Source organism: Tachysurus vachellii, chromosome 26 (assembly GCF_030014155.1).
Source record: "Tachysurus vachellii isolate PV-2020 chromosome 26, HZAU_Pvac_v1, whole genome shotgun sequence".
Lineage (NCBI taxonomy): Eukaryota > Metazoa > Chordata > Actinopteri > Siluriformes > Bagridae > Tachysurus > Tachysurus vachellii.
In genome coordinates, this window is record NC_083485.1 from 4,745,660 (window position 1) to 4,770,881 (window position 25,222).

At 38.1% G+C, this 25,222-nt stretch overlaps 1 protein-coding gene across 2 annotated transcripts in view; it reads left to right on the top strand.

Moving 5' to 3' along the window:
• The window catches only part of tmem132e (transmembrane protein 132E), a 230,597-nt gene that overhangs the window by 169,565 nt on the left and 35,810 nt on the right, over positions 1-25,222 (top strand). For both annotated transcript variants that reach the window (XM_060863004.1, XM_060863002.1), the window contains exon 3: positions 24,768-24,905. In XM_060863004.1, coding sequence (XP_060718987.1) covers positions 24,768-24,905 — 138 coding nt within the window. The remainder of the gene's footprint in view (positions 1-24,767; positions 24,906-25,222) is intronic.

A 25,222-nucleotide genomic window follows, 5' to 3' on the forward strand; every position in this document is an offset into this window, starting at 1 on the left:
CCCCAACCCTGGAGGTGTGAGGCAAACGTGCTAAAAAAAAAAAGAGGACGCCGTCCCTTCATGCCCGAGGGCTGTGGAGATGAATGGCTCCTGCTAATCTCTTTCTGACGCAAACACATTATAAAGCGTGCGCAAGGACAAGTTAAGAGTCTGTGGTTTTGAACTCCACCTTTGCATCATTCGCATTCTTATGCGACCGCCCACGCACAAACACGCATGATGTGCGATGTCAGAATTATTGGCACCCTTGGTGACGCTATGGGTTTGGAAATTATTTAAGCTTAATATTATAATATGCTTGCGAATTTTGTGGTCAGGAAAAATAAACAATTTTGCATCTGTTCTTATCATTGTGTCTACTCAAGACTTTTTTGGAATGATGTGGAAAATTATATTAGTAGAAAATTGGGTTGTGTGGTAGAAATTGGTGTATTTGATGTGTTTTTTTATTTTGAGAGAGATAATTTGGAGTAATGAACAAAGTAATGAACAATATATTATACAGCTATTTATTGTATTAGGGGGGGCACGGTGGCTAAGTGGTTAACATGATGTGTGATGTCAGAGGTGTTTGGTTTTTATTTATTTATTTTTTTTCGGGCAGATAGAAATTGAAATTGCCACATGTTAGTATGCATGAAATATGTCTTTAGATGCATTCTAGACAGTTGAATTTATTATAAGGTGAAGGATTGCTCTCAGACATATGATCCATGTGCAGACGATTTAATGATCTTGTTCCCGTCTTCGATATGATCTATTGCCACATTACGACATTATAGTGCGCTGCAATGCAGGATGTACATTCTGTATTTTTTATTTATTTATTTTTTTTTTACTTTTTTTATAGCCACTTGCATATATTTTTCCATGTCTTCCCCGCAGGTCACTGAACACCCCCCCCCCTCCATGTCTCTCTAGAAAAAGGTACTTTAGAAATGGGGTTTGGTGTGTTAATAAACAAATAAAAAAGGAAAGAAATCAACAATAACGGTACCAACAGCAATAAATTGTCTGTCTGGATTTGTCTCTCTGTCTCTTTGTAATTTTGTCTGTCTGTCTGTCTGTTTGTCTGTATTTGTCTCTTTGTATGTGTCTTTGTATTTTTGTCTCTCTGTATTTCTGTCTGTATTTCTGTCTGTCTGTCTGTCTGTATTTCTGTCTGTCTGTCTGTCTGTATTTCTTTCTGTCTGTCTGCATTTTTTTCTGTATTTCTGTCCATCTGTCTATCTGTATTTCTGTCTGTTTTTCTTTCTGTCTGCATTTTTGTCCGTATTTCTGTCTCTCTGTGTTTTGCAGTCCGTCTGCATTTCTGTCTGTCTGTCTGTCTGTCTGTCTGTCTGTATTTATGTCCATCTGTCTGTCTGTATTTCTGTCTGTCTGCCTGCATTTTTGTCTGTATTTCTGTCTGTCTGTCTGTATTTCTGTACGTCTGTCTGTCTGTATTTCTGTCCGTCTGTCTGTATTTCTGTACGTCTGTCTGTCTGTATTTCTGTCCGTCTGTCTGTATTTCTGTCTGTCTGTCTGTCTGTCTGTATTTCCGTCTGTATTTCTTTCTGTCTGTCTGCATTTTGTCTGTATTTCTGTCTCTCTTTGTATTTCAGTCCGTCTGCATTTCTGTCTGTCTGTCTGTATTTCTCTCTGTCTCTTTGTAATTCTGTTTGTCTGTCTGCATTTTTGTTTATGTCCGTCTGTGTTTCTGTTTGTTTTGTCTGTATTTCTGTCCCTCTGTTCATGCATTTGGACTGTCTTCTTTGTCAACAACCACAACAATAACAACAATAATAATAATAACATTATGATGATGATTATCATGTAGTAACTGACCCTGTAGTAACTGAACTCTGTCATGCAGGTGGATTAATTCCTTTTGTAAACAGCAACAATACTACTACTACTAAGACTACTAATAATAATAACAACAGTCATTTGTATGTAGTCTCTGTTTGTCTCTCTGTCTGCCTGTGCCAGTGGACTATTTTGTTTCCAAGCACCTCTTTCATGTTAGCATTTTCCCTCTGTCTGCCTGAGATAATACACTACAGCTAGAGGAGATGTCTGACAGCTCTGACTGTTGAAAGACCGTGAAGCCCTCGCCTCTCTGTAGTGACGGCTCCGTGATGCTGATTTAAATGAGGCCCTTCAATCCGAGCGCGAGCTTATTATGGGATGCCTCACAGCCAACTGGGCCGCATTTGTTCTGGCGGTTTCCGCCAGCTTCGTCTGCGCTTAAATGAGTGTTTAGTCTGGTTGACTCACTGTAGCTTCTTTTCTTGCTACCTCTATGAGGTCAGGGGTGTATATATGAGAAAGAGAAGAGAAAGGAAACAAGGAACATTGCTTGACCTAAACTGAGGCTCGGTACGACGGGTTGTGCGGTCAGCCATTTTGGAAGTACTGAGTTCTGGGAGTGTTGAGAGAGGCAGGTGTTTTCCTAGTGCCCCTGCTTAATCTCCAGCGTGTGTATGTGTGTGTGGCGTGGCTTCTTTACCTCTAGGAGGCCTTGTATAGCTCTGCAGCTGATGCAGATAGACAAGCTCAACTCACCGCTCTAGCACACCCACTGCACCTCATTCTTTCTCTTGCTGTCCTGTTTTTGTGCTTAGCATCGCAACGACTCCTGTGGGCCTCGACCTCGTGCCGTGCAGTCAAAGAAACAAGGATCATGCTGCGTTTTTTTGCCTTCACTTAGAATGAATTGTTCTGTTTTTTACTGTCTATGAAAGAGAAATAAACATGTTTTGCTTAAGCTTTACTTAAGTGTTCATATGGCCACATGAAATTTCCATAACGGCTGTCGTCATGCCTAGATTCTAACTAAATATTTAAATGCAGTAAGCAGGACTATGATAATACAAATAATATTAAACATTTGTATATTACATTAGAAGGCTTTGGCTGTCGAAAACTGCTTATGCAGGTGTCACGTAGACCTACGAACAGTAATAAATATAAATAACATATCACTTTATGACTAATGTTGCGTTCACATCCAGAAGAAGTCTCTTAGAATAAGCCTGTGCAAATATAATGTCGACTTATGTCAATTGTCATAAAGGCTACATAATTATAAACACTACATAAGAGCTCATAGAGAGCCGATGTACTCCCACATAACATGTGGCTTACAGGCTTGTCCCAAAAGATGTCAGTTGTTGTAAAGTGCATACTGTATATACGCATCACATAGTCTTTTGAGCACAATAACTGGTATAAGCCTACATTACTTGTAAAGTGCAGAAAGCCAATTGTAGTCTACTGGAAAAAGCTTGTGCAAATATTATGTAGACTTGTGTCAACGCTCATAAACACTACATAAGAAATGTACATTTAAACACCTAACATATATTCCTACATAATGTCCAGTGTTGTATGAAGTACTAGAAAGCAATACTTGAGTAAAAGTACAAGTATCGTACTAGAAAAAGACTTTGGTAGAAGTGAAAGTTACCTTTTAGAATATTACTCAAGTAAAAGTCTTAAAGTATCTGATATTTACTGTACTTAAGTATCAAAAGTCATTTTCTGATATTTAATGTACTTAAGTATTTGAAGTAAAAGTAAAAAGTTCGGTAGGCGTAACAGGCACTTCATCCGGTAGGAAGAATCTTTCATTCCAATGTACAGTAACATTTCATGCAAATACGGCCACGGGTGTATAACGTTATCTTCTTCACCCTGTTCACCGAGTTCACCACTGTCGTCGGGGTGGTTGTCTACGACAGTTGTGGCCAACCCGCGGCTCTTTGCCCGGTTTCATGCGGCTCTTACGTTCATATCGAAGTTTGTATTTGTGTCTTTTTAATAAGCGTGTTCGCTTCGCTTGATTTCAATACGGTAATTTCGTCAAACGTGCATGTGAGTGGGATGAAAATACCTCAAAGTTTCCCAGTAGGATCAAGATCGTTTGAGTAAACAATTTGTGTCAAGTTCGCTCTCAAAATGGCAGGGAAAAAAAAGGTGATGTTCATGTGTGCCCATGTGTATGATGTGGCTCTTTGCGGTAACACAGTAAAAAATGTGTCTCTTGGTCTCTGACTGGTTGGCCAACCCTGGTCTACGATAACGGGAGGTCCTCCAGTAGGGGCTTCCATGGCGGTTTCAGTTGTGCTTCCGCCTCCTTTAGCAACATTACTCTGAAATAGAGCGGAGCTGCGTAATGCAATCTAGGAGCAGTGATTCGCCAAACCTTCCTTATTGCAGGCGCACACATTTCTTCTGATTTTATTTTGTAGTAACGAGTAACGAAGACGCTTAGTGGAAATATAGCGGACTAAAAGTACTCATTTTATCTAGAAAATGTAGTGGAGTAAAAGTGAAAGTTGACATAAATTTAAATAGCGAAGTAAAGTACAGATACGTGAAATTTCTACTTAAGTACAGTAACGAAGTATTTGTACTCCGTTACATTACAACACTGATAATATGTATATATTTATATATAATATATTATTCCAATAGATTTCATTGTCATAAAGTACTTATGTAGGTGTCATGTAGCCCTCTGACCATTACATAAGCACTGCATTACAGCTGAGATAAGCCTTCACTACTAAGAAGCTTTCATAGCCAACTAAATTCTACTGGAATAAGCCTCAGCAAATATTATGTAGACTTAAGTCAACTATCATAAACACTACATAAGAACTGTATGACAGGCGACATACACAACATGTATACAGGCTTTTAACAATACATTTCAGTTGCTATACAAGTCCTTATATAGGTGTTATTTAGGCATGTAAGCATTACAGAAACACTTTATAACAAGTGACATAAGCCTACATAACATTTATACAGGCTTATTCCAAAATACCTCAGCTGTCTTATGAAGGTGTCTCATAGCCCTTCTGTAGCCCTGCATAAAGAGGTCACATTAGCCCACATTTAATTTACATTTACAGCATTTAGCAGACACCCTTATCCAGAGTGACTTACATTTTTATTTCAATTTATACAACTGAGCAATTGAGGGTTAGGGGCCTTGCTCAGGGGCCCATCAGTGGAAAATTTGTGGAGCTAGGATTCGAACTTACGACCTTCCGATCAGTAATCCGATACCTTAAACACTATGCTAATATAGGTTTTATTTATCAATATGAAAACTACATAAGGATATCAGATATAAGCCTCCATTACATTTGTACAAGCATAAGTCAACAGGTGTTTGTGTTCATAAGGTCAGAGTAAGACACTGGAACATCATAAGTCATCATAACCTTATGTCGACTAAAATTTGGCTGTAATGTTTAAATCGTAGCATCTATGCGAGCCGATGCCGACAAATAGAATAAGCCTTTATAACTGATACGTAGGCTAATGTCAGTTGTCATAAAACTACTCATAAAATGTAGCCCAATGAACAGCACCACTAAAAATAAAAAGCAGACACACAAAAAACAGCTTTACTGACACCCTAAGCATGTTGATGTAGGTTTATGTGAGTCATTAAGTGCATTATAATTAGTCTGAGACAAACTTTGTACACGTCATCTTAAAAAAACAAAAAAAACAAAAAAAAAAAAAAAACGGTAAGTAGATTTGATCAAATGTGATGTTTGTTCTGCCTGCCATGTTCACGCTGGGTAAAGAGACAGATGATTAAACACAGAAGGAGAAAAAATGGAAAGTTGTCAGATCTAAAATATGTAATATATCGAATATATAATATAACACTGCATTTTATAAACACAGTGCATATAGTAAAGCAAAGAAAGTGACAGAATAGGGACAACAGGACCAGAAACACAGCGATGCTAATACAAAAACACTGACAAATAGAAGGAAAAGTGTTGGGGTTAGGTGATATTCCATAAAAATATGACAATCTTCCCCTAGCCCTTTAAAACCGTGTCAACGTCAGAGGGACACGCAAACCTATCAATATGCAGATGAGGACATTTGAATGTTGTCACGTTGAAAATGTGGCATTGCAAAGATTTTTTTTCTAGTGACTTTTAATCTTTTTTTCTGTGATGCCATTTTTTTAATACATAATCTCATCTAGGATCCACCGAGGACAGAAAATGTGCCCTCTCTCTCTCTCTCTCTCTCTCTCTCTCTCTCTCTCTCTCTCTCTCTCTCTCTCTCTCTCTCTTTCTCTCGCTGAGGAGTGTAGCAAGAAAAAAAAGATGCCAGTCTGAGAGACACCGCTGTCCAATCCACGTCTTCCGGCTCACTTGTGTTCAAAGATAAGCCGAGTTCTGCACTAGTGGCTAATAGCTTTTGTTGTTTTGTTGTCAAGATATCCTAGCTCAAAATTACTTGTAAATTGAAAGTCATTATCTGCAATTAGGAGTTTCTTTCTTTCTTTTTTAAACCTATGCATTCTACTAGCACACTATTAGGGGTAAGTGGGTGCGAGGAAGGATTTATTTGGTCTTTTTTTTGTGAACTCACGCCCTACAGTGCCTGTGGATGTTGAAACATTGAAATCTTATCTTTGTTTATTTGTTTCTGCCTCACATATTCTGAGTCGGAGGGCTCGTGCAGGTAACGTTATTCAGAGATGGGTTAAGTACCTGTCAATCAAGTGGAATTTCTTGTAGCTTACTCTGAGCTTGAGCGAACTATGATTTTTGGAAGTGGAAGCTTCTGAGTCATGGGAGACAGGGTTTATAGATAGTATCCAGACACAAGCACTTACTTCAAAAATATGAGGGGTAGAAAATGTGGGGTAGAAAATGCGGACTGCAATAAAAAAAATGCAACAGATTGATACGATGATATATTCTGTGTATGAGAAGATAGTATAGTTTCTACGATACACTACTGTATGATATTTTACCCGTAGTTTGCTGCATAAATTGGCCCGGTTATTTTGTTTAATAGCCCACAGTTTTGCAGAATCACAGAAACGAACAGAAATTTTTCAGAAACTTTTCTAAATTTATCGTAAGTTTTCCGCAGACTTGGGATTTATTGTGTGACAATTCAGACATGAGCACAGCTATCACAGAAAATAGTAACAGACGTGTCTTCAATGGAAGTTTAAAAGAAGAATCCTTTGCTTACAATTTCATTCATTCAAAAAAGATTTTAGGGAAAAATACTTTGTAAATTGCATCACGTAGCTATATTTATTTTTAAAAAAGCCCCAAATTCATCATTTTTAGTCACGAAAATCACAAAAAACTCTGAAATCACGGGACATGAATTAACAAAATGGAGTTAATTCTGAATCTTGTAAAATAAAATAAAATAAAATAAAATTCTTCTTATTCTGCATCTTATAAAATAGCACTTGATCCAGCGTGCACTATTTTGCAAATTATATTTCTGCATATTAACATTTTGGTTACCGTGCTCCGAAGCCTCGAGACACAAAACGAAGGTCATGAACTCATAACACTTGTGCAGGAATTTACTTATCTTAAATCGTTCTTCTTCTTTTTTTTAAATTAACATATTAATGCGTAGAACATTATGTTCAACAATGTTCCGGTTCGTCGGTTTATCTTAATTCATCATGAAGTAAATTCATTCTGTTTAGCGCTTAAGTCTGTAAGTCTGCGATTTGGAGCTGGATGGTATTGCGTGCAATTTTATTACTAGCTCAATAAAATGAGCAAATTGTCTACTTAATTAACAGCTTGATTAAAACTCTCCAGCTTCCTTCTTGACTGTTAAATATCCCAAAAGAAATATTATGTGGTAATTTATTTACAAGAAAATCTTTTTATCATTTAATGGACCGGTTTCTGCTTTGATAAGCAATTCAGCACAACTAGGGATGATGAAATCATTAAATAATGAAAAGATTGAATCCAATTCAATTTATTTGTATATCGCTTTTAACAAATGACAAAATTGTAAAGTTTTAATAAAAGACCATGATTAATTTAACCACTTTAAGATTTCCCTGATCTGTAAACAAGGCTCGGTTTTGCAAGGTGTCCACATTTATGCATATACACTTTAAGAACTTTTTTTTTGCCCAATTTATTACTTTTCCCTCCACGTTTTTAAATAATTTACGGAGCACATTCGATAATTTGTCGGGTGTTGACACATTTGGTCCAGTACAAAATGAGCCGTTTTATATTCGTTTGTTATAATAAGTGGAAATGATTGAGCAGCCCAAGTGACTGCGTTTCATCTGAACTCTCTTTGTTGGATTTGTTCGGCTGGATCTGGCCAAGCAAAAACAAAAAAGAAAAAAAAAATCAAGCACATCCCTGAAATGCGACCACTGTAGCATCCCAGCTGGACCTTCGTTATCTCTTTGCCCTCCATTAGCTTGAAAGCAGAAACGTGTTTGGTCGAGAACTGTAGGGTTTGATTGCACAGTACAGGGCAATTTATAAAAGACAGATTATAGGTTTTCGAGAAGGAAGATCAATGGGTGGATTTGCATCAGATTTTTTATTTATTTATTTTTTTTTTGGGGGGGGGGGGGATGGTTTGAAAATGATTTTAAAAGTTAACATGAAGGGAATGTGAAATGATATGAAGAGAGGAGAACAGTTTAGTTATGTGAGGGATTAAACATAGCCACATGTGCTGTGAAATAACTGTGTAGAACTTAACAAACCGCACAACTCACAGCTTTAAAGGTCATTTGTTTTCAATCAGAGCAACTGTTGGTTACTAGATTTGGGTGAGTCAGGGATCAAATTTATAGCTTTATAGTATAGTGGACATGAATATTCCAGGCACAAGGTCAAGATTTTTGTAATACACTATAAGCACATGTCCATTTACCAAATAAGGCAGCAGGAGGTGTGGCTTTTGTTAGTGTCTTTTTTGTTTGTTTGTTTGTTTTTTTAACTTATGCCTTGTTTTTGTTTGTTTTGTTTTGTTTTTTCTTTGTCTGTGTTATGATTTGTTTGGCTTTACTTTGATTTGCTTCTCTTTTTTGCCTTGTTTTGCCTTGATTTTTGTTTTCCAGAAATCCAGAAAGTTGCTTTTTTTCTTTTTGAATTTTTTTTCCCGTCATTTTATCCATGAGGACATGAAGAGATAAAATGCTCGGTATAACGCTATGTTCACACATACCAGGTCTCACAGCTTCAGTGGTCGTTCATTTGCGACGAGAGCAACCACTGGTGACTTTATGTGGGCGTGTCAAACGTCACGACACGTTTCACTTCATTTAAATTGGAGTGACTACCGCTGCGATTGAAGACAGTAGCATGTACGTGATCGCACTCTGTCATCTCGTATGATTTGATGCAGATATACACCAGTGAATTTATACACAAATGGCAAATGTGAAACATTGTTACTATGGTAACCAGTATGGCAACATCATAAATACAGAGATTGAAGGCTGTATGCGCAAACGTACCTCGCTACAGAAACCCGAAACGTGAATCTGTGTCCGTTAATCTCAACCTCTTCTACGCGGCTCTGTTAAAGAAAACGAATCGACCCCAAATGAATCGAAATGCCAGAATTCCCCAATGTTGCGCTATTAAATTGATTTTCGATGCACTTTCTAATCTCTTTATCAATATGCCACTTTTCCAAATCAGCTAAGCAGAAAAATTTTCTCAATATTTAAACCACATCCTTCAAATTTCCCATGTGCAAATTCCAAATTCAAGTCAAGTGACTGGAAATTGTGCTGAAGAAGTCTGTGAGCGTGTAGCGTGCAGCGTGCCAGTTTTCACGCCGCTGTTCTGCTAGAGAGTACTCAGTCTGGCAGTGTGTATGTCTGTGTGTGTGCGTTTGTGCATGTGTGTGTGCGTGTGTTCCGCAGATCCGGCAGTAACCTGTTAGCCATGCATGCATACACACAAACACTACTGCAGCAGAGCGAGAGAGAGAGAGAGAGAGAGAGAGAGAGAATGAGAGAGAGAGAGAGAGAATGAGAATAAGGAAAACGATGTTCTGTGGAAATGCGGCCAGTCTCTAGAACGTGAGAAAAGTGGATGCAGCTTTATCAGTCCTCATCTCTGTGCTTTTCCCTCTCTCTCTCTCTCTCTCTCTTCCTCTTCTCTTCTGGTTCACAGCTCTAATCCTTTTTTCCTTCATCATATCCTCTTCTTTCTAGTCTCCCTAGCTCATCTCTTTTCTCTCTCTCTCTCTCTCTCTCTCTCTCTCTCTCTCTCTCTCTCGTCTCTGCTTTTGACACAAAAACACCATCGTGACACAACAGAGTGAAGCAGAGCGGAACAGCGAGCCAAGCCACCATTAAAGCAGAGGTCAGAGGTTGGCGGTTTGAGAGTAAGGGCAATTCTGATCACCTGGTGTTGGTCAGAGTGCATTAACTGAGTCCTTCCTCATTACTGGCTCTGGTTTATCATTATTTTAGTGCAGTTGTGTGTAAATCACTGACAAATATTGGTTACATTATTACATTATTACAAGGCAAGGGAGCTAAAGGCAAAAAACGACAACTAATCGGCACAAGAGCGGCCTTCTTTCACATTTTATAGGGTGCCATTACTTTTGTGTTTTGTCATAATTTAAGTATTTGCTTTGAATTGCCTTCTTTGAAGTCATGAAAATAAAACAATCAACAAAAAAGGATTTGTGTATGCAACTGAAACGAGTAAATAAAAAAAATCAAATTAACAAATATATAAATATTTTTTAATTATTTAATAAATATTAAAAAATGAAATATAATCATAAACAAATGAATAAAAACAGTTCAAAACTATTTAGTTATTATAAAATGTAATTAATAAATATTATAAATAAATTATGAGTTAATAATATTAAATATAAAATAAACGACGCAATTCTCGGTATACGTAAATTTAAAAAAAAAAAAAATCGTCTTTCACCGAAAAATTGATATGCATTTTGATCATTTAGATATGTTCCAGCTAAAGAAACAGAATCCTCCTCTCTGCTTGGGGTCGATCTTTCTACGTTTAACCAGCCACTTTCCTAATTGTTTATATTTTATGGCTTTTTTTCTCATTTCTAAATAGCAGAAGGAAAACCACTTCAATCAGTTCAGTTTCACTGTTTGTCAAATACCAGGATTAAAGTTCTAGCGTTATAGTACGGTGGAGTTCCAGGAAATCCAGGCACAAGGTCATGTAAAGGTTGAATTAAAGCAGATTTGTGTAATAAACTTATCGGCACATGTCCATTATGCAAATAAGGCAGCAGAAGGTGTGGCGTTTGTTAGTGTTTTTGTTTGTTGTTGTTGTTTTAGCTTTATCTTATTTTTGTTTAGTTTCTTTTGCTTTTGTTTTGTCTGTGTTTTAGCTTTGTTTTGTCTTGTTTTCTCATTTTGTATCATTGCTTTTATTTAGTTCTTTTTTTTTTTTTTTACTTTGGTTTTCATATAGGGGAAAACACCAGAAAGTTCTTTCTTTCTCTCTCAATCCCTTTTTTGATTTTTCTTTCCCATGAGGACATAAAGAGACAGTTTTATGAAAGAAAAACCACAGGCGTTTTTTTTTACTGTATATTGTTTTTTTGTTTGTTTGTTTGTTTTTATTTGTTTGCCAATGATTTTCCCCAAGGAGAAAACAATGTAAAGCAGTTTTCAAAGAGATTATGATTTACAATTCAGTCAAATCCCAAAACTTTCTCTCGACACTAATCTGGTCGAATAAATGTAAGTGTTTTAAAAGTTTAAAAGTCTCTTGTATTTACTGAAGGTTACTACAGACAGGTGAGTCAAGTGTCTGGAGTAACAGGCCCCCTGCTGGACAATTTTCTTTACTACACCCTTCACTATAGAACAGCAGCTGAGGACATGAGCGCTCTCTCTCTCTCTCTCTCTCTCTCTCTCTCTCTCTCAGGGATGAACAAACAGTATGTTATTTTATTCTACAAAAAACATGATTATTCTTATTTTCTTTATCGACACTGACAGGAGAGACGTCTCCTTAAAGAAAATTCTAACAGAGCTCATTTACCCACGTCATGGATGACAAGATTTAGTAAAATAACATAAAACTGTTTTAGTCGTTTACATTTACACCGTTTATACTTCAGCACTCTAGTTGTGCGTGTTTGTTTTTTTATAAAAGTGGCGTGAAGCGAACAGAACAATAACTTCGTAATCGTGAACAAACAATAAACGACAAAGTCTTACACGTTGTGTTATTGCTCGAGCAAGAGATGTGGTGTGACATTCGTTATATTTAATTATTTCGATATTTTTACGAAGCAAACAGGATTGCAATTTCATGCGCGTAGAAACAAAATCAAAACAAAATCGATTTGTCACAGCTGATACTTATTATTAAGAATGAATGTAGACGAATGAAGACAAACAGAGGACTTCTGGAAATGGACTCAGTCGTGTCGTTAACATATGAGACTCAGTTATCAGAGGTGTTAATGGCACAACGGTTTTGCTGTTGTATTTCCTTAGATGTAAAGCACGTAACGATAATCGAATAAATCCGGACGCAGATTAACATTAGGTCCTTTCACTCGTGAAAAATAATGAGGAGCTGACTGGTAATTTAATCAGGAGTTAATCACATGGTAGAGGTGATGTTCTGGCAATCAACCGGTGCAGAAGAAGACATTAAAGCCGAAGCGAACTAAAGCAGCCTTGAATAGATAAGCTAGCGGTGTTCTTCAAAGCCCAAGATAACTTCTATTTTTTTCTTCATTCGAAAACAGAAGTTTTTCATTCTGACACCACCCCTGTGTCTGTCACACTATGTCTTGCGTCATTCCACGTAGCAGAAGTTTGCTTCCCGAATCTCGCTTGTGGAACCATCACAAGACCCTTCTTATCATTTTTCTTTGGTAAATCACCCAACGCTGCAGTAAAGGTTTCTGACTCACCGCTGTTTATTTGTACGATTCGATAAGGCAGCTATGTCTGCTTTTAAAAAGCATTCTGATATTCAAACTGTGTCCTTTTCCTCCCCAAACTCAATAGACTGTGTTTTAATGTCTAACAGCATGAGTGCTTTGGCAATATGCAGTGTAGAATTTAAAAGGAACACCATGCAGTACATCTTCAGGAGGCGGTATTAAAAAATATGCCGCAGTTCAAAAAAGTAATGCGGGGAAAAAAGACCTGACCTGGCAGCACTGGAATGTTATGAAGTCTGCTCAGCTTACAGCCTTCTGTAAACCAGAGACTGTTCTACAAAGATGAGCTTTGATAACTGCATGCTTGGCTGAGTTTTTTTTTTTTTTTTTTTGCTTGTTTGTTTAGTTGTTTGAATTATACCCTAAGATGCTTATGCTACAAATTCGGTCATTTCTACACTCACCTCTCCGCTTATGCCCTCTTCTGCATACATGAGCTCATAGACACCTATGTCTGGTTAGTGTTTTATTCTCTTAGATTCCCAGATTTAAAGCATTGCTTAATGCTGTGTCTTCAACAGAGATTAAATGACAATTTCTTGATAATAACAGTGCAGGTATTAGATTTTGTTGTGAGCCCTGGTTTAAAAGTATTTTTAACAAAACCCATGAAATCTGTTCCTCGAAATCAGATGGAAAAGCCCAGACAGCAGAGACTTATGGCAATGAAAGCACTTCAAAAATAAAGGAGCTGGTTTAAAAGGTAGCAAGATTCATCACCCAGTACAGCTCTATATAGTTCACGTTGATGCTTTAGGTTATATGAGTGGAGATACCGGTGAAGTTCAGTCGACTTGCCAGCAGAGTGTAACCTGAGTTAGGCCTGTGCAAGCGGATGTTCCTAATGACTAATCACTGTTGATCACTGTTGTTTTCCAAATGAATAGTCACTAATCAGCATTGTTTCCCTCTGAGTAGTCACTGATCACTGTCGATCCAAACGACTGATCTCTAATCACATTTGCTTGCAAACGACTAATCCCTGACCACTGTTGTTTCTATGGACTAATCGTTAGGAACTGTTGTTTTCTAAACAATCACCGTTCTCTGTGACTAATCACTAATGACTATTGTTTTTTTACAAAGACCAATAAGTGTCATCCCCAGTGCACGATGCTTCCCAATGACCAATCAGTAATCACAATTGTATCTGATTGTCATTGTTTCCCAAATGCCTAATCACTGATCATCGTTGTTTTCCAAACAAACAATCCCTGATCACTATTGTTCCAAGTGACTAATCACCAATCACAGTTGCCCAATAATCAATCAATAACCAGTGTTATCTCCAGCGACTAATCAGGGTTCAAAACTGATCTCACACAACACCCATTTGTTCCTTGTTTTTAAACATTCTGAACCCGTAAAAAAAGTGCCATTAGCATCATTCATTCATTCCTTCACATTTTCTACCGCTATTTTGTCATCGGGCATCAAGGCAGGATACACCCTGGACGGAGTGCCAACCCATCGCAGGGCACACACACACTCTCATTCACTCACGCAATCACACACTACGGACAATTTTCCAGAGATGCCAATCAACCTACCATGCATGTCTTTGGACCGGGGGAGAAAACCGGAGTACCCGGAGGAAACCCCCGAGGCACGGGGAGAACATGCAAACTCCACACACACAAGGGGGAGGCGGGAATCAAACCCCCAACCCTGGAGGTGTGAGGCGAACGTGCTAACCACTAAGCCACCGTGCCTCCCCTGCCATTAGCATCACTGTGAGCTAATTAATGCTGACCAAATAGAACTCTAACCTTAACTTCAGCAACCAAAATTACTTTTGTAATTTTTAAATTTTTGTCAGTTATTACTTTCACACACACAAACACACACTTATTAGTGTTTCTGATTAGCTGTGTGAGAACCACTGACAAAGCCTAGTAAATGTTTCAACGAGCAGCTGGATGGGTGGATATTGGAAGTGATTTATTTAATAGGTAGGTGCTGGAAAGAAAGACAAGGGGAGGAGGTTGTGTTTCATTTTCTGGTCTGAGGATTAATGTAAAAAGTCTCTGCGCCAAATGGAACACACCTACTTTCTATTTTTCTATTTTTTTTTTTGCCATTTTGGGGAAAAGTGTCTATAGTACTAGTTCCATTCCGTCTCTCTGTGAATACTATCCGTCTCCCTCTATCATTTCTCCTTTTCTGCTCCAGGTTCTCTTTTAATGTTTTTGACATTCATTCGGCGCTGGATAGAATCTCATATTTGGTTGATCTTCAAAAGCGCCTGACACGACATTTATCTTTGCTTCAAATGAATATATGTGTCATTCTCGCTGTTCTGCGGGCGAGAGGAAGCCAAGAGAAAGACTGCGACACTGCCATGGAAAGAGGGATAAAAAAGGAGAGAAAGGGACATGTGCCAGAATTAATGAAAAGTGTCTCACATAACAATGGCGGGCTTCCTGGTATTTAATGCCAGACTCCAGCACCCTCCTGCGACTTCTGTGCTACTGTCAAATCAATCCCAGCATGCCGAGCACTTAAATACGCTTATTCAAAGCTAGATCTATTCCATACGTTCAATAAGAATGTGACATCGGGTCTTTGTAGAGGTCTAAAAGCAGGTCGCCTGTGCATGAGTAAAGATGTGCATTAGTAGGACACTTGTGTTTAGATGTCTTTGAGACAATGTCCTAAATGTGAAAAAAACAACAACACAGCTTTCCAAAAAGCTGTATATAAATCTTGTAATGAAGACGTTCCCATGTCAGAAAAGCGATAACACTAAAGACTCCACCCATAAGTGTGAAAATAAACCATATCAAAGATTATGTATTATTTCATTTTTAAATGAAAACATGTTTAAATTCTGTTTATTATTAGCCACAAATTACATGCAGCATCCACCGTACAAAAACATACGAATGAGCTGTTACTATAGAAACGATATTTTATTAGAACAAGTCTGTCACTATGAACCAGAACAAAGAAGCTGTTTCTATAGAAACAACAGTTTATTAGAACAAGTGCGTTACTATGCAGCAGAACAAAGAAGCTGTTGCTATAGAAACGACAGTTCATTAGAACGTGTGCATTACTATCAACCAGAACGAAGGAGCTGTTACTATAGAAACAACAGTTCATTCAAACAAGTGCGTTGCTCTGTACCCGAACGAAGAAGCTGTTACTATGGAAACATTTTATTAGCACAAGCGCATCACTATGAACCGGAACTATCGTCAGTGCCGTGCCGTTACGAACCGGGTATAAAATAGGAATCTCGCCTTCATTTCTGTTTCTGAAAGAAGTTGATGTCACAGCAGCCGCGTGGGCTTTTGTAAAACTGTTTATATAAACACAACCTAGTCATAACACCTGGATTTTGTGAGGTCAGTCTCAGTTCAAAAGAACCTTTGTTATGGTGGTGGATTGTGGTGTGGCAGGATGTTGTGGTGCTTTACAGTTCCAGGATCAAGGATTAATTAGAATTTTTTCTGGATTGAGGCCAGTGTATAAGGTGTCTCGATCTGACCCTGAGGTTTAAAAGTATTAAGTATGCCTATACCTTTAAGCATTGGTGCATACAATGTTTAATTCAACACAGTTTTCTTTGTATAGTGTTTTTAAGAATAGATATCATCACAAAGCATCTTTACAGAAATGTAAACATTCCAGCTGCAAAATTAAAAGTTATGAATATATATGTATATATATAAAAACTTCCTGAAATTACATTTAGCCGATACTCTTATCAAGGGTGACTTACATTCATCTTGTTTTTCTATACACCTGAGCATTTGAGGGTTAAGGGGCCTAGCAGTGGCATCTTGTGCCCCTTTCCCACCGAGGCAGTTTGAGTGCTGGTTCGGAGCCTAATTTAGAACCAGTTCTTTCTTTTCCGACAGCCAAAGCACTGGCTCTGAACCAGGAAAAGTGGTTCTTAAGTAGCACCAAAACGTTGCTGGTCTAGACTTAAGAACCGCTTGTGTCAGGGGCTGGGGGTGGGGCTACTGTTAGCGCATTTGATAATGTACCTTAAGTATACTAATGTTTAATACACTTTTACTTTACCGCGATATGATACATTATCAGCACACATGATAGTAAGTAGCTACATGCTAAGACTAACTTTTTTCTGTGTTAATAATAAAATAATGTTATGTACTTTCTCGATTACAACCTCCGTTTATACAGATTACATGGAGCTGCACGTACACGTTGTATTCACCGCGTTTGGATGTTAATGTAGGTTCACAAAGCCATGAGTATTAACAGTAAAGCAACATCCACCATTGTTGATGTGTTTGTGTTTGCCGCTGCTGTGCTAACGTTGTTGTATAACGTGACACGTATACAATGACCTCAGGCTCTGTGATGGCTCTCTAGCCCATGGAAAGGCAAACCGGTTCTTAGAAGGTTCACCAGTGGAACCAACTTTGAACCAGCACCAGTGCTAACTCTGAACAAGCACCCGGTTCTTTTTGGTGGAAAAGGGGCATTGGTGATCCTGGGATTTGATTTCACAACCTTCCTTCAAATCAGTTGTCCAGTGTCTTAACCACTAAGCTACCACTTCCCAAATGATCGAATGATTCCCAAAAGAGACTCCTCATCTGGATGGCAGTAAGATTGGAAATAATTTCATTACAAAAAGGTTGAATTTAGAACCTTTAAAGGACCACTGAAGGTACAAATTGCAAGTCGTACAAAAGAACGGAAGCTAAAAGTTGTTCGTTATGTAAAGGACCCGCAGGACCCTGTAGTATTGATGTGTTGTGGAGGGGAAAGAGTGATGTGTTCAGGACTGAGGAACCCGAGTTCTGCTTGTATAATGGAAGGCTTCCTGTAGCTTGAATTAGATGTGTCTGTCTTTCACCTTATCTCCTTACCACTCTTCTTCTTTCTATCCCTCTGGACTTCGAGGGAAACGTCACTTCTGTCATCTCGCTCCTTTATCTTGATTTTGCTACTTCCCTTTATTATTGGTATATGTTGTTGGTATGTAATCTCATTCTGATTGGTCAAAAGATGTTAACTTTGGTTTTGGAGTCTCATTGGTAGTCTGGTTATCACCATGCAAAGCTGGTCAGCCTTAAGAGACCACCACTTAGCTGTCCATGGGTTATAGACCATTCTCAGCACCGCAGGGACACCAAGGTGTATGTGGATCATAACTGCTGGGATTTGTAATCTGCAATTGCATTTCGGAGGTTAGAAAGCTGCAAAGATGTCATATAGATATGAATAGGAGATGCACTAATCTGTTTCTTTTTCTTTCTGGAAAGCGTCAGACTTCAATGTGTGTGTGTGTTAGGACTGGCATCCCACAGGGCGAAGCAAAAAACGTCCTGAGAGGCAGCTTTTCACTTTGATTTGAAGCTTGAAAGGTGTAAGTTTGATGTTTGTTGGCAGCTTTCCACATAATCCCCATATAAACTCAAAAATCGCACAAAACCACTTAAAAACTAGCTGAAAATACTTCTGGATAGAAAATGGTGGACACATATCTTTTTATTCCCCTCAGTCTTTGTATGAGGAACCGAGTCAACAGAAGTGCACATGTATTTCTGACGTACCGGATCTGCAATACGCTGAACCTGGACATTGAATCTCACAGTGGTTTTGCATTGTTTCATCAATTTGGATACGAAACACATCGAAATCTTTCCACATTTCATCCTTGGAAAGAGAAAAAAAACTCCACTGCTATTGTCACAGCTCCGCTTGCATGGCCCGAAGGCCTGCAATCTGCTTTCTCCTGTTTGCGTTACTGGGATGATATGATTCCTTTCAGCCAGCCTGGGATGATTTGTTTTCTTTTGTCTCGTGTCCAACTGATGAATCACCATCTCGGTGCACATCCTCTCCGTTGGGTCAGTATTTCTTTGTTTTGCATTAAAGATTACTGAAGTGGTGAGCATTCTTTCCCCTGACATGTCTTCTTTCTCCATCTCTCAGTCTCCCCTCTCTTTCTCTCTCTGTGCCTTATTTCTTTTTTGTCCGTCCATCCTCTGTTTGTCTCAATCTTGTTTTTCTCCGTCTTTGAATCATGGCTCTGTCTCTACTTTCTCCTTCATTTTACATTTCAATTGAGCAACAACTACTGCAAAATCCTGTACCGTGAGCCCAGAAATAACACTCGGGCACGCAGAGTGTCTCTTTTAATCAAATAACGTATTACTACCTGATAATAAAGATGGATATTTTCTGTTCTGGCAAAATTTTTGGATGGTAGCTAGCTTAGCGAATGACTCAGCTGCGGTCATTATTCTTTTCCAACAAAGTGTGTGATGTAGCACGTCATAGCACATTGCGCCCTTGCAAAAAAAATAAAAAAAGCCAGAAAATCACTAGCTAAGCATTTTGGCTAAGAGCTGTGATATTTTCTCTCATCGCATCATCGCATATAAAAGATATTATTCAAGTCTGGCTAGCAAGTGTAGCTGATGTGTGGCAGGATTGAAAACTATTTTGTTGCTTGAAGAGAAAGTCTTTCTTTCTTTCTTTCTTTCTTTCTTTCTTTCTTTGGTTGTTGAATGTGAGAAGGAAAAAAAAAACACTGATGACTGCTAGCATACTTAGCCTGCTTCACTATGAGGCAACTGTCAATTTAAAAACAACAAACAGCATAGCCTCTCACAAACATGCAATAATCTTGTGCCTTTTAATTGTACGTTTATGTGTTTCTAAGTTATTCCATTAACATGAGGCATTGAAAACCTACAAAAAACCCACAAAGACGTCTGACAAACAACAAGCTTGTAGGCCTTGTTCTCGCTAATGTAGATAATTGTTTCTGCTAAATGTTCCATGGCGTGCTCCCATTAGCGATCACGTAGGTTGAAATAATGCAGAAGTACACAACTATATGTACCACAGAGCTAAAGTTCCCTGAAAATTGCCCCGCTGTTGGAAAGATACTAATGGAGGATGCTGGGTTTACAGATGAACCCAGCCAGCTGCCCTGATTTAGACACCGAAGCGAGGCTGTTTTTGATGTAATGTATAGATCCAGAGAAAGAGTGCCTTATGCCCCAGAGATACACTACTGCTGACATTTCTCTTCTTGCTTATTTACAGGTTTTTCTTCCCTCTCTTTTTTTCTAACTGGTTTTCGAAGCCATATTTTTCCAGCAACGGACCGCCGGCGGCACGGCCAGTAAAGGCCGGAGTTATCCATCACCGCTGACTTTTTTTCCCCCTCCAGCCTGTTCTAGGATGCTGACTCGAAATCAGTGGCGTAAGGCTGCTGCTATCAGGACAGCTCAGGGTTTCTTTAGCACCTTCCGATTCTGGATCAGAACAAGAGAGGAAAGTGCGGTTTTAATTGCCGTGCCAAGCTCCCTCTGGTCCATCAAGCACAACATGACCAAACACTGGCAAGTGCTGAGGCAGTGATTTTAGGATGAGGAGGTATAGAAGTATTTTTATTTTTTTTTTGGCAGACGCTGTTACACTTGGTTTGTTTTTATATAGCGCTTGACATGTCACAACGCAGGAATTCTCCAGATGCCGGAACATCTGAAATGGCGTCCCACTTATTATTAAAACCTGCTACAAAGCACTATGTAGTTATTCACAAGTGGACTTTCAAAGCTCAGTGGATTTTATTTAAAACGGTGGTCTGTTCATGGTAAAGTGTACTGTGGTTATTCCGCCACATGAGCATATATATATTCACTTTATCTGCTGTATGGATTGTTCATTGCCTTCAAATGCCACAGGGCATTATGGATATTTAGTATATTGTTACTGTTATAATATATAGGACTATACAACAATCAATGACGACGTCATTTGGTGCGGCCTGCCACAGAAGGCTCCTGTTACCACGCAAAGTCCTGAAGTTACTGCATTATCTCTGCTCTGACACTGGAGACTCCTTCCAAAGATATGCTAAACATTTCACACCTTCAATGTAGAGAATAAAGCGTACAAATCCATGCGTCACAATACCGTATTCAGATGAGAACATTAGTATAAACCTGTCAGATCTGCTGTTATGGAAAATGTATCGATCTCAAAAGTGCTGTGGTTTAATTAAAAAGGGAAAAAAATACTGTCCTCTTTAAGGTCTTGTTTAAAACTTGGCCCTCTTCTTCTTCTTCTTCTTTTTTTTTTTTTTTTTTTTAAGATCATGCATGGATAGTTAATAAGGCTCGGTGCTGCATGTCTTTGATCTTCCTAACTGCTGAGTGTGAGGGGGACGTGCTCTCGTGCCACTCTCTGGTCTCATTGGTACCGGGCCGGAGCTGGAGAGATAAGAGCGTCCTGCAGCGCTGGCTAAAACGGCTGGCTGGTCAGCTCCTCAAAGCCGAGCGAGCGGAGCGCGTGGTTTCATTATCAGCTAGGTGCAGCTGGGGGAAAGCGGTTAAAACGGAACAGAGGTGAACCACTAAAAGCCCATTTGGGGTTAATCCTGCATAAAGATTGTCTTCTCGCTGAATGGGCCATCGTTTGGCCCGAGAGTTTGCTCGACCTTTTCGTAATAGGCCCTTGAAGACCGGGAGGGATTTGATTATATATACACACATGCCTTTTTATAAATCAGTAAAAACCTATGAATACATTCATGATGTGGTTTGAATCAATTCGGATGAAGATTTTAGACATTGCAAATTAGTCGTTTGTATTGTTACATCATCGTTTTGCCATAAATGAGCCAGTGGATAAAAAGTTGGAATTTTTCAAGCTAGAATCAAGCTAAAAAAATACAATCTGTCTTTCGGATCAGGTTATAATGCATCTGTAAAGGCATTAAATGTATACATTAAAGAACGACGTGTAATGTTTTTTATCTATTGCTAGCTACACAGAATGGTGTGAAAACATCTACTAACAATCATGAGTTTTCATACACACTGGTTTGATAAGTTATATAAACAATACAAGGTTTGTCTTAATCACGTAATATACGAGAGAAAAAGAGAGAGAAACAAAAAATGCTGGAGATGGAACAAAAGTTTATAGCTACTACGCAAGTAATGTAGCGGATAATACATTTTATACGTTCTTTAAATAGTAAGAAATTCAGATTAAGTAGGTGAAGATGGGGCTGTGATGGAAGACATGGGGTTATAGGAAAAGATTTGACTAAGAGTTTTAGTAACTCATCGATTATTTTTATTTAAATGTTTACTCCTTAATTTATTTGTTATATGAATGTTTTAGTCATTAAAGCTGGAGATTAATAGCAGTTTCAGATGTGATGGTTCTTTTATTCTCTTTAGGTTTTCATTGCTATAATCACTGACATGCTGTAGCTGCAACTGCAGGCTTTGTGTGTTTTTTTTTTTTTGTTTTTTGTTTTTATTGATTAAAATTAATTTAAAAAAAAAGTAGTTCTTTCTGATTTTTATTTCATAGGATATTAGGAATTATTACCATCTGCTGAAAAGCGCTGGTGGCTGTAGATTTCTAGTCCTGATAGCTCGTTGCTATCTAATCTCTCCCGAACATGCTTTCTTTCTTTTTTTTCCCCCCTTTCTTTTTTTTTGTGCTGCAGCTTGGCACTGCTGCAAGATCTCAGAGCTGTTTTTTCATGCCGGAATAAGCCAGATTGCTATCAGAGGCCTGAGCTGATTGCTCAGATTGCCGTCAGTGATCTGTAGGCCAAGAAAATGGAGCGCGTTTTATTCAGCATTCCGCATGCAGTCGAACACTTCTTTCACCTTTTTTTCTTTAACCGTCTTAACTGCGGTCTGTCGGAAGAAGCTGGGCTGTTTATGAGAACCGAGAACTGAGTTTTACACCCACATTACCGCATACGCTTTCTTTTTTAGTTTACTGATATTTACATCACACTGGGCGAAAAAAATTGTGTTGGAATTTCAGTTTTTCCTGTAGGATGTTTTTTTTTTTTATTTTAGAAAACTAAAACTAGAAAACGAAATCTAGATAATGGAAATCTACTTGTATTTGTTTGGAAATAGTGTTTTGTTTTTGAAACGTTATAGGACTCAAAGTTTGAAACCATAAATTTATTTATTTTAATTAAAGCCAGGGTTCGGAATGGGTCTTAAAAACTATCTAAAAAATCTGTGTGTCTTGTCCTTTAGACCATTCCTTTAGGAATTTTTCCCGAAATGGTTCCAAGATATAAAAGAAATTCTAATCAGGATCCTTTAAAAAAAAGTTTTTATTTATTTATTCATTTATTCACACCAGAACAAAAAAAAAACTAATTTAAGACTTCATTAATTTTAATAACAATTAAAATTGTGTAGCTATCTCTAGCTACACAATTTTTTCTACTTAAAAACTACATGAACAAGGGATCTGCTAGGAAACTGGTTTGATGATTGGATCGCCGTCAGCATTTTTTCCCCGCTCAGTTGTTTGATTTGATGAAATACGTTCTTTTGTCCGAATCTTTACCTCGATCACTTAGTTGCGGAGTCTTCTTTCAAAAATCTTACGTTATTCACTACCAATACAGAGCAGTGCAAAGTTGAACCTACATAAAACCTCCATAAATTTACTCCTAAGTGTAATTACGAGTTGGAAAATGAGTTTCCACAAAACATGGTGGAATCAAAGGTCTCCTCATGACCTCTTTTCCTTTTTTTTTTTGAATGTGGAGCCTATCAGCGAATAAAGCATTCTGCTGCGGTTCCGATCGGGTTGTGAAAGGACACGGCATACGGTGGGTTTGTATAGCGAAAACATTGTGTGTCACGCCAGCTTCCGACGTGTGCAGCCCTTTTAATTAGGCTCTTAAGGTTTCGGGGGAGTTTCAGAAGAGCTTTTCCTGTTTAGTAGTCAGTCTTTCCACTGCAGTGCCTAATAAAGACCTGCCTTGGCAGAAAGACTCTGTGACATGAATAAATAATTGTGGCGTCTTCACTGAAGCACTTTGCAGCCCACCATCCCACCCTTCTTTTTTTTTCCACATGGTTTGTTTATTTTTTCATGGCAAGAAAAGACAGCAGTGCTAAGTTTTATTCTGTGTGTGTGTGTGTGTTTGCCCATTACTGCTTTATAGTATAAGACTCTCCATTTGCTTATTAATCAGCTCTCATTGTTGGATCAACTAGTGCACCACAAATTAGGGACGAGAATTTCCTCCCCTTCATTCGTGCTGGAAAATGAATTACAAATGGAGGAAAAAAGCAGTTATGATGTTTAATTCCCGAGAAAGATTATGCTAATGTCATGTGCTGGGTGGTGAGAGAGGATAAAGGGTTTGTACCTATTAAGCTATTATGTAATATGGTATAATTTAGGCTCTGATTTTATATTAAATCTAATTTTACCAGGTAGGTTTTCTGCATAAAGGAAATAGAAAAGACACGAAAAATGAATAATTTTTGTGCCAAAACTGTTTTTACTCTCTAATTAGAAATTTGCATCTAATTTAATTGAATTAAGTCTTTGCGATGTCTACAGTCAACACTGAAAAGTCGTGCACAGCGTTTGAACTCTTTCTCACAAAAGAATGAGTAAAGTATTTTTGTTGTATTTATTTATTTATTTATTTATTTATTTTTTTGGAAACAAGCTAAAGTTTTCCTTAAAGTTTCAGGTTTAAATTTGTAGCGTTTTTTGTTTGTTTCGTTTGGTTGTATTTGGTTTTTTGTTTTGTTATGTTTGTATTTTTGGTTGTTTCTATAGTTTAACTGAGAGGAAGGCTGGTACCTGTTGCTATAGAAACCATAACTTATTCGAACGAGGGCATGAATATGAACGTGATTCATACGATTGTTGTTCAAGCTGCTGATCCAGAATATGAATTAACAGCTTTTGAATAATCAAATATGAGAATTTGAGCGCAGCGCTGTGGTAAAAAAAAAAAAAAAAAAAAAGTCTTTTTTTATTATTTAAATATTGAAAGATTTTTATTTTGCTTTTTTTTTTTTTAATAAAGCAGAAAGTCATTGTAATTCACTTTTTTAATGGTTTCTGAAGCCACCAGATCGAGCAATTCATTATTGAATATAGTTATTGAATATGAACTCTTGAAAACAGGGTTTGGGTAGCTTTAATCCATAGTTTATAAGATATCGCACTGTCTCTACGTTCTCTTTCTTACTCTCTTCATCTGTCTCTCACCACTTCAGGGTGAAAGCGAAGAAGGGGGTGAATCTCCTCAGCACCAAGTCAAAGAGCAGCCAGTGGAAGGTGGACTGGGAGGTGCAGTCTGGGGCCAAGCACTCCATCGCCACAGTGGAAGTCAGCAAGCTGAAAGGTGTTTCCGGGTAAGACATCAATCCCTCACCGTCAGCGAGTGTTTTTATGTCTCCAGACTCTTACCTTCCCTCTTTGACATGTAAATAGAGACGATTTGTCTCGCTTCGTTGCAGTTTTCTCGAAATCCTGTCCACTTCATTAAGCAAAGTCACTTTGCTAAAACTTTACACCAGACGAAAAAAAAAATGTCCTTAAAAATATATTTTGTCCTCGAAATATTCCTCATGATCAGGTTATAGCCCAAGTGTCCATATTCATTATAAAACCTCTAACAGACACCATAACATTTACACCACAGAGCTGTTAATCTCTACATGAAGTATTG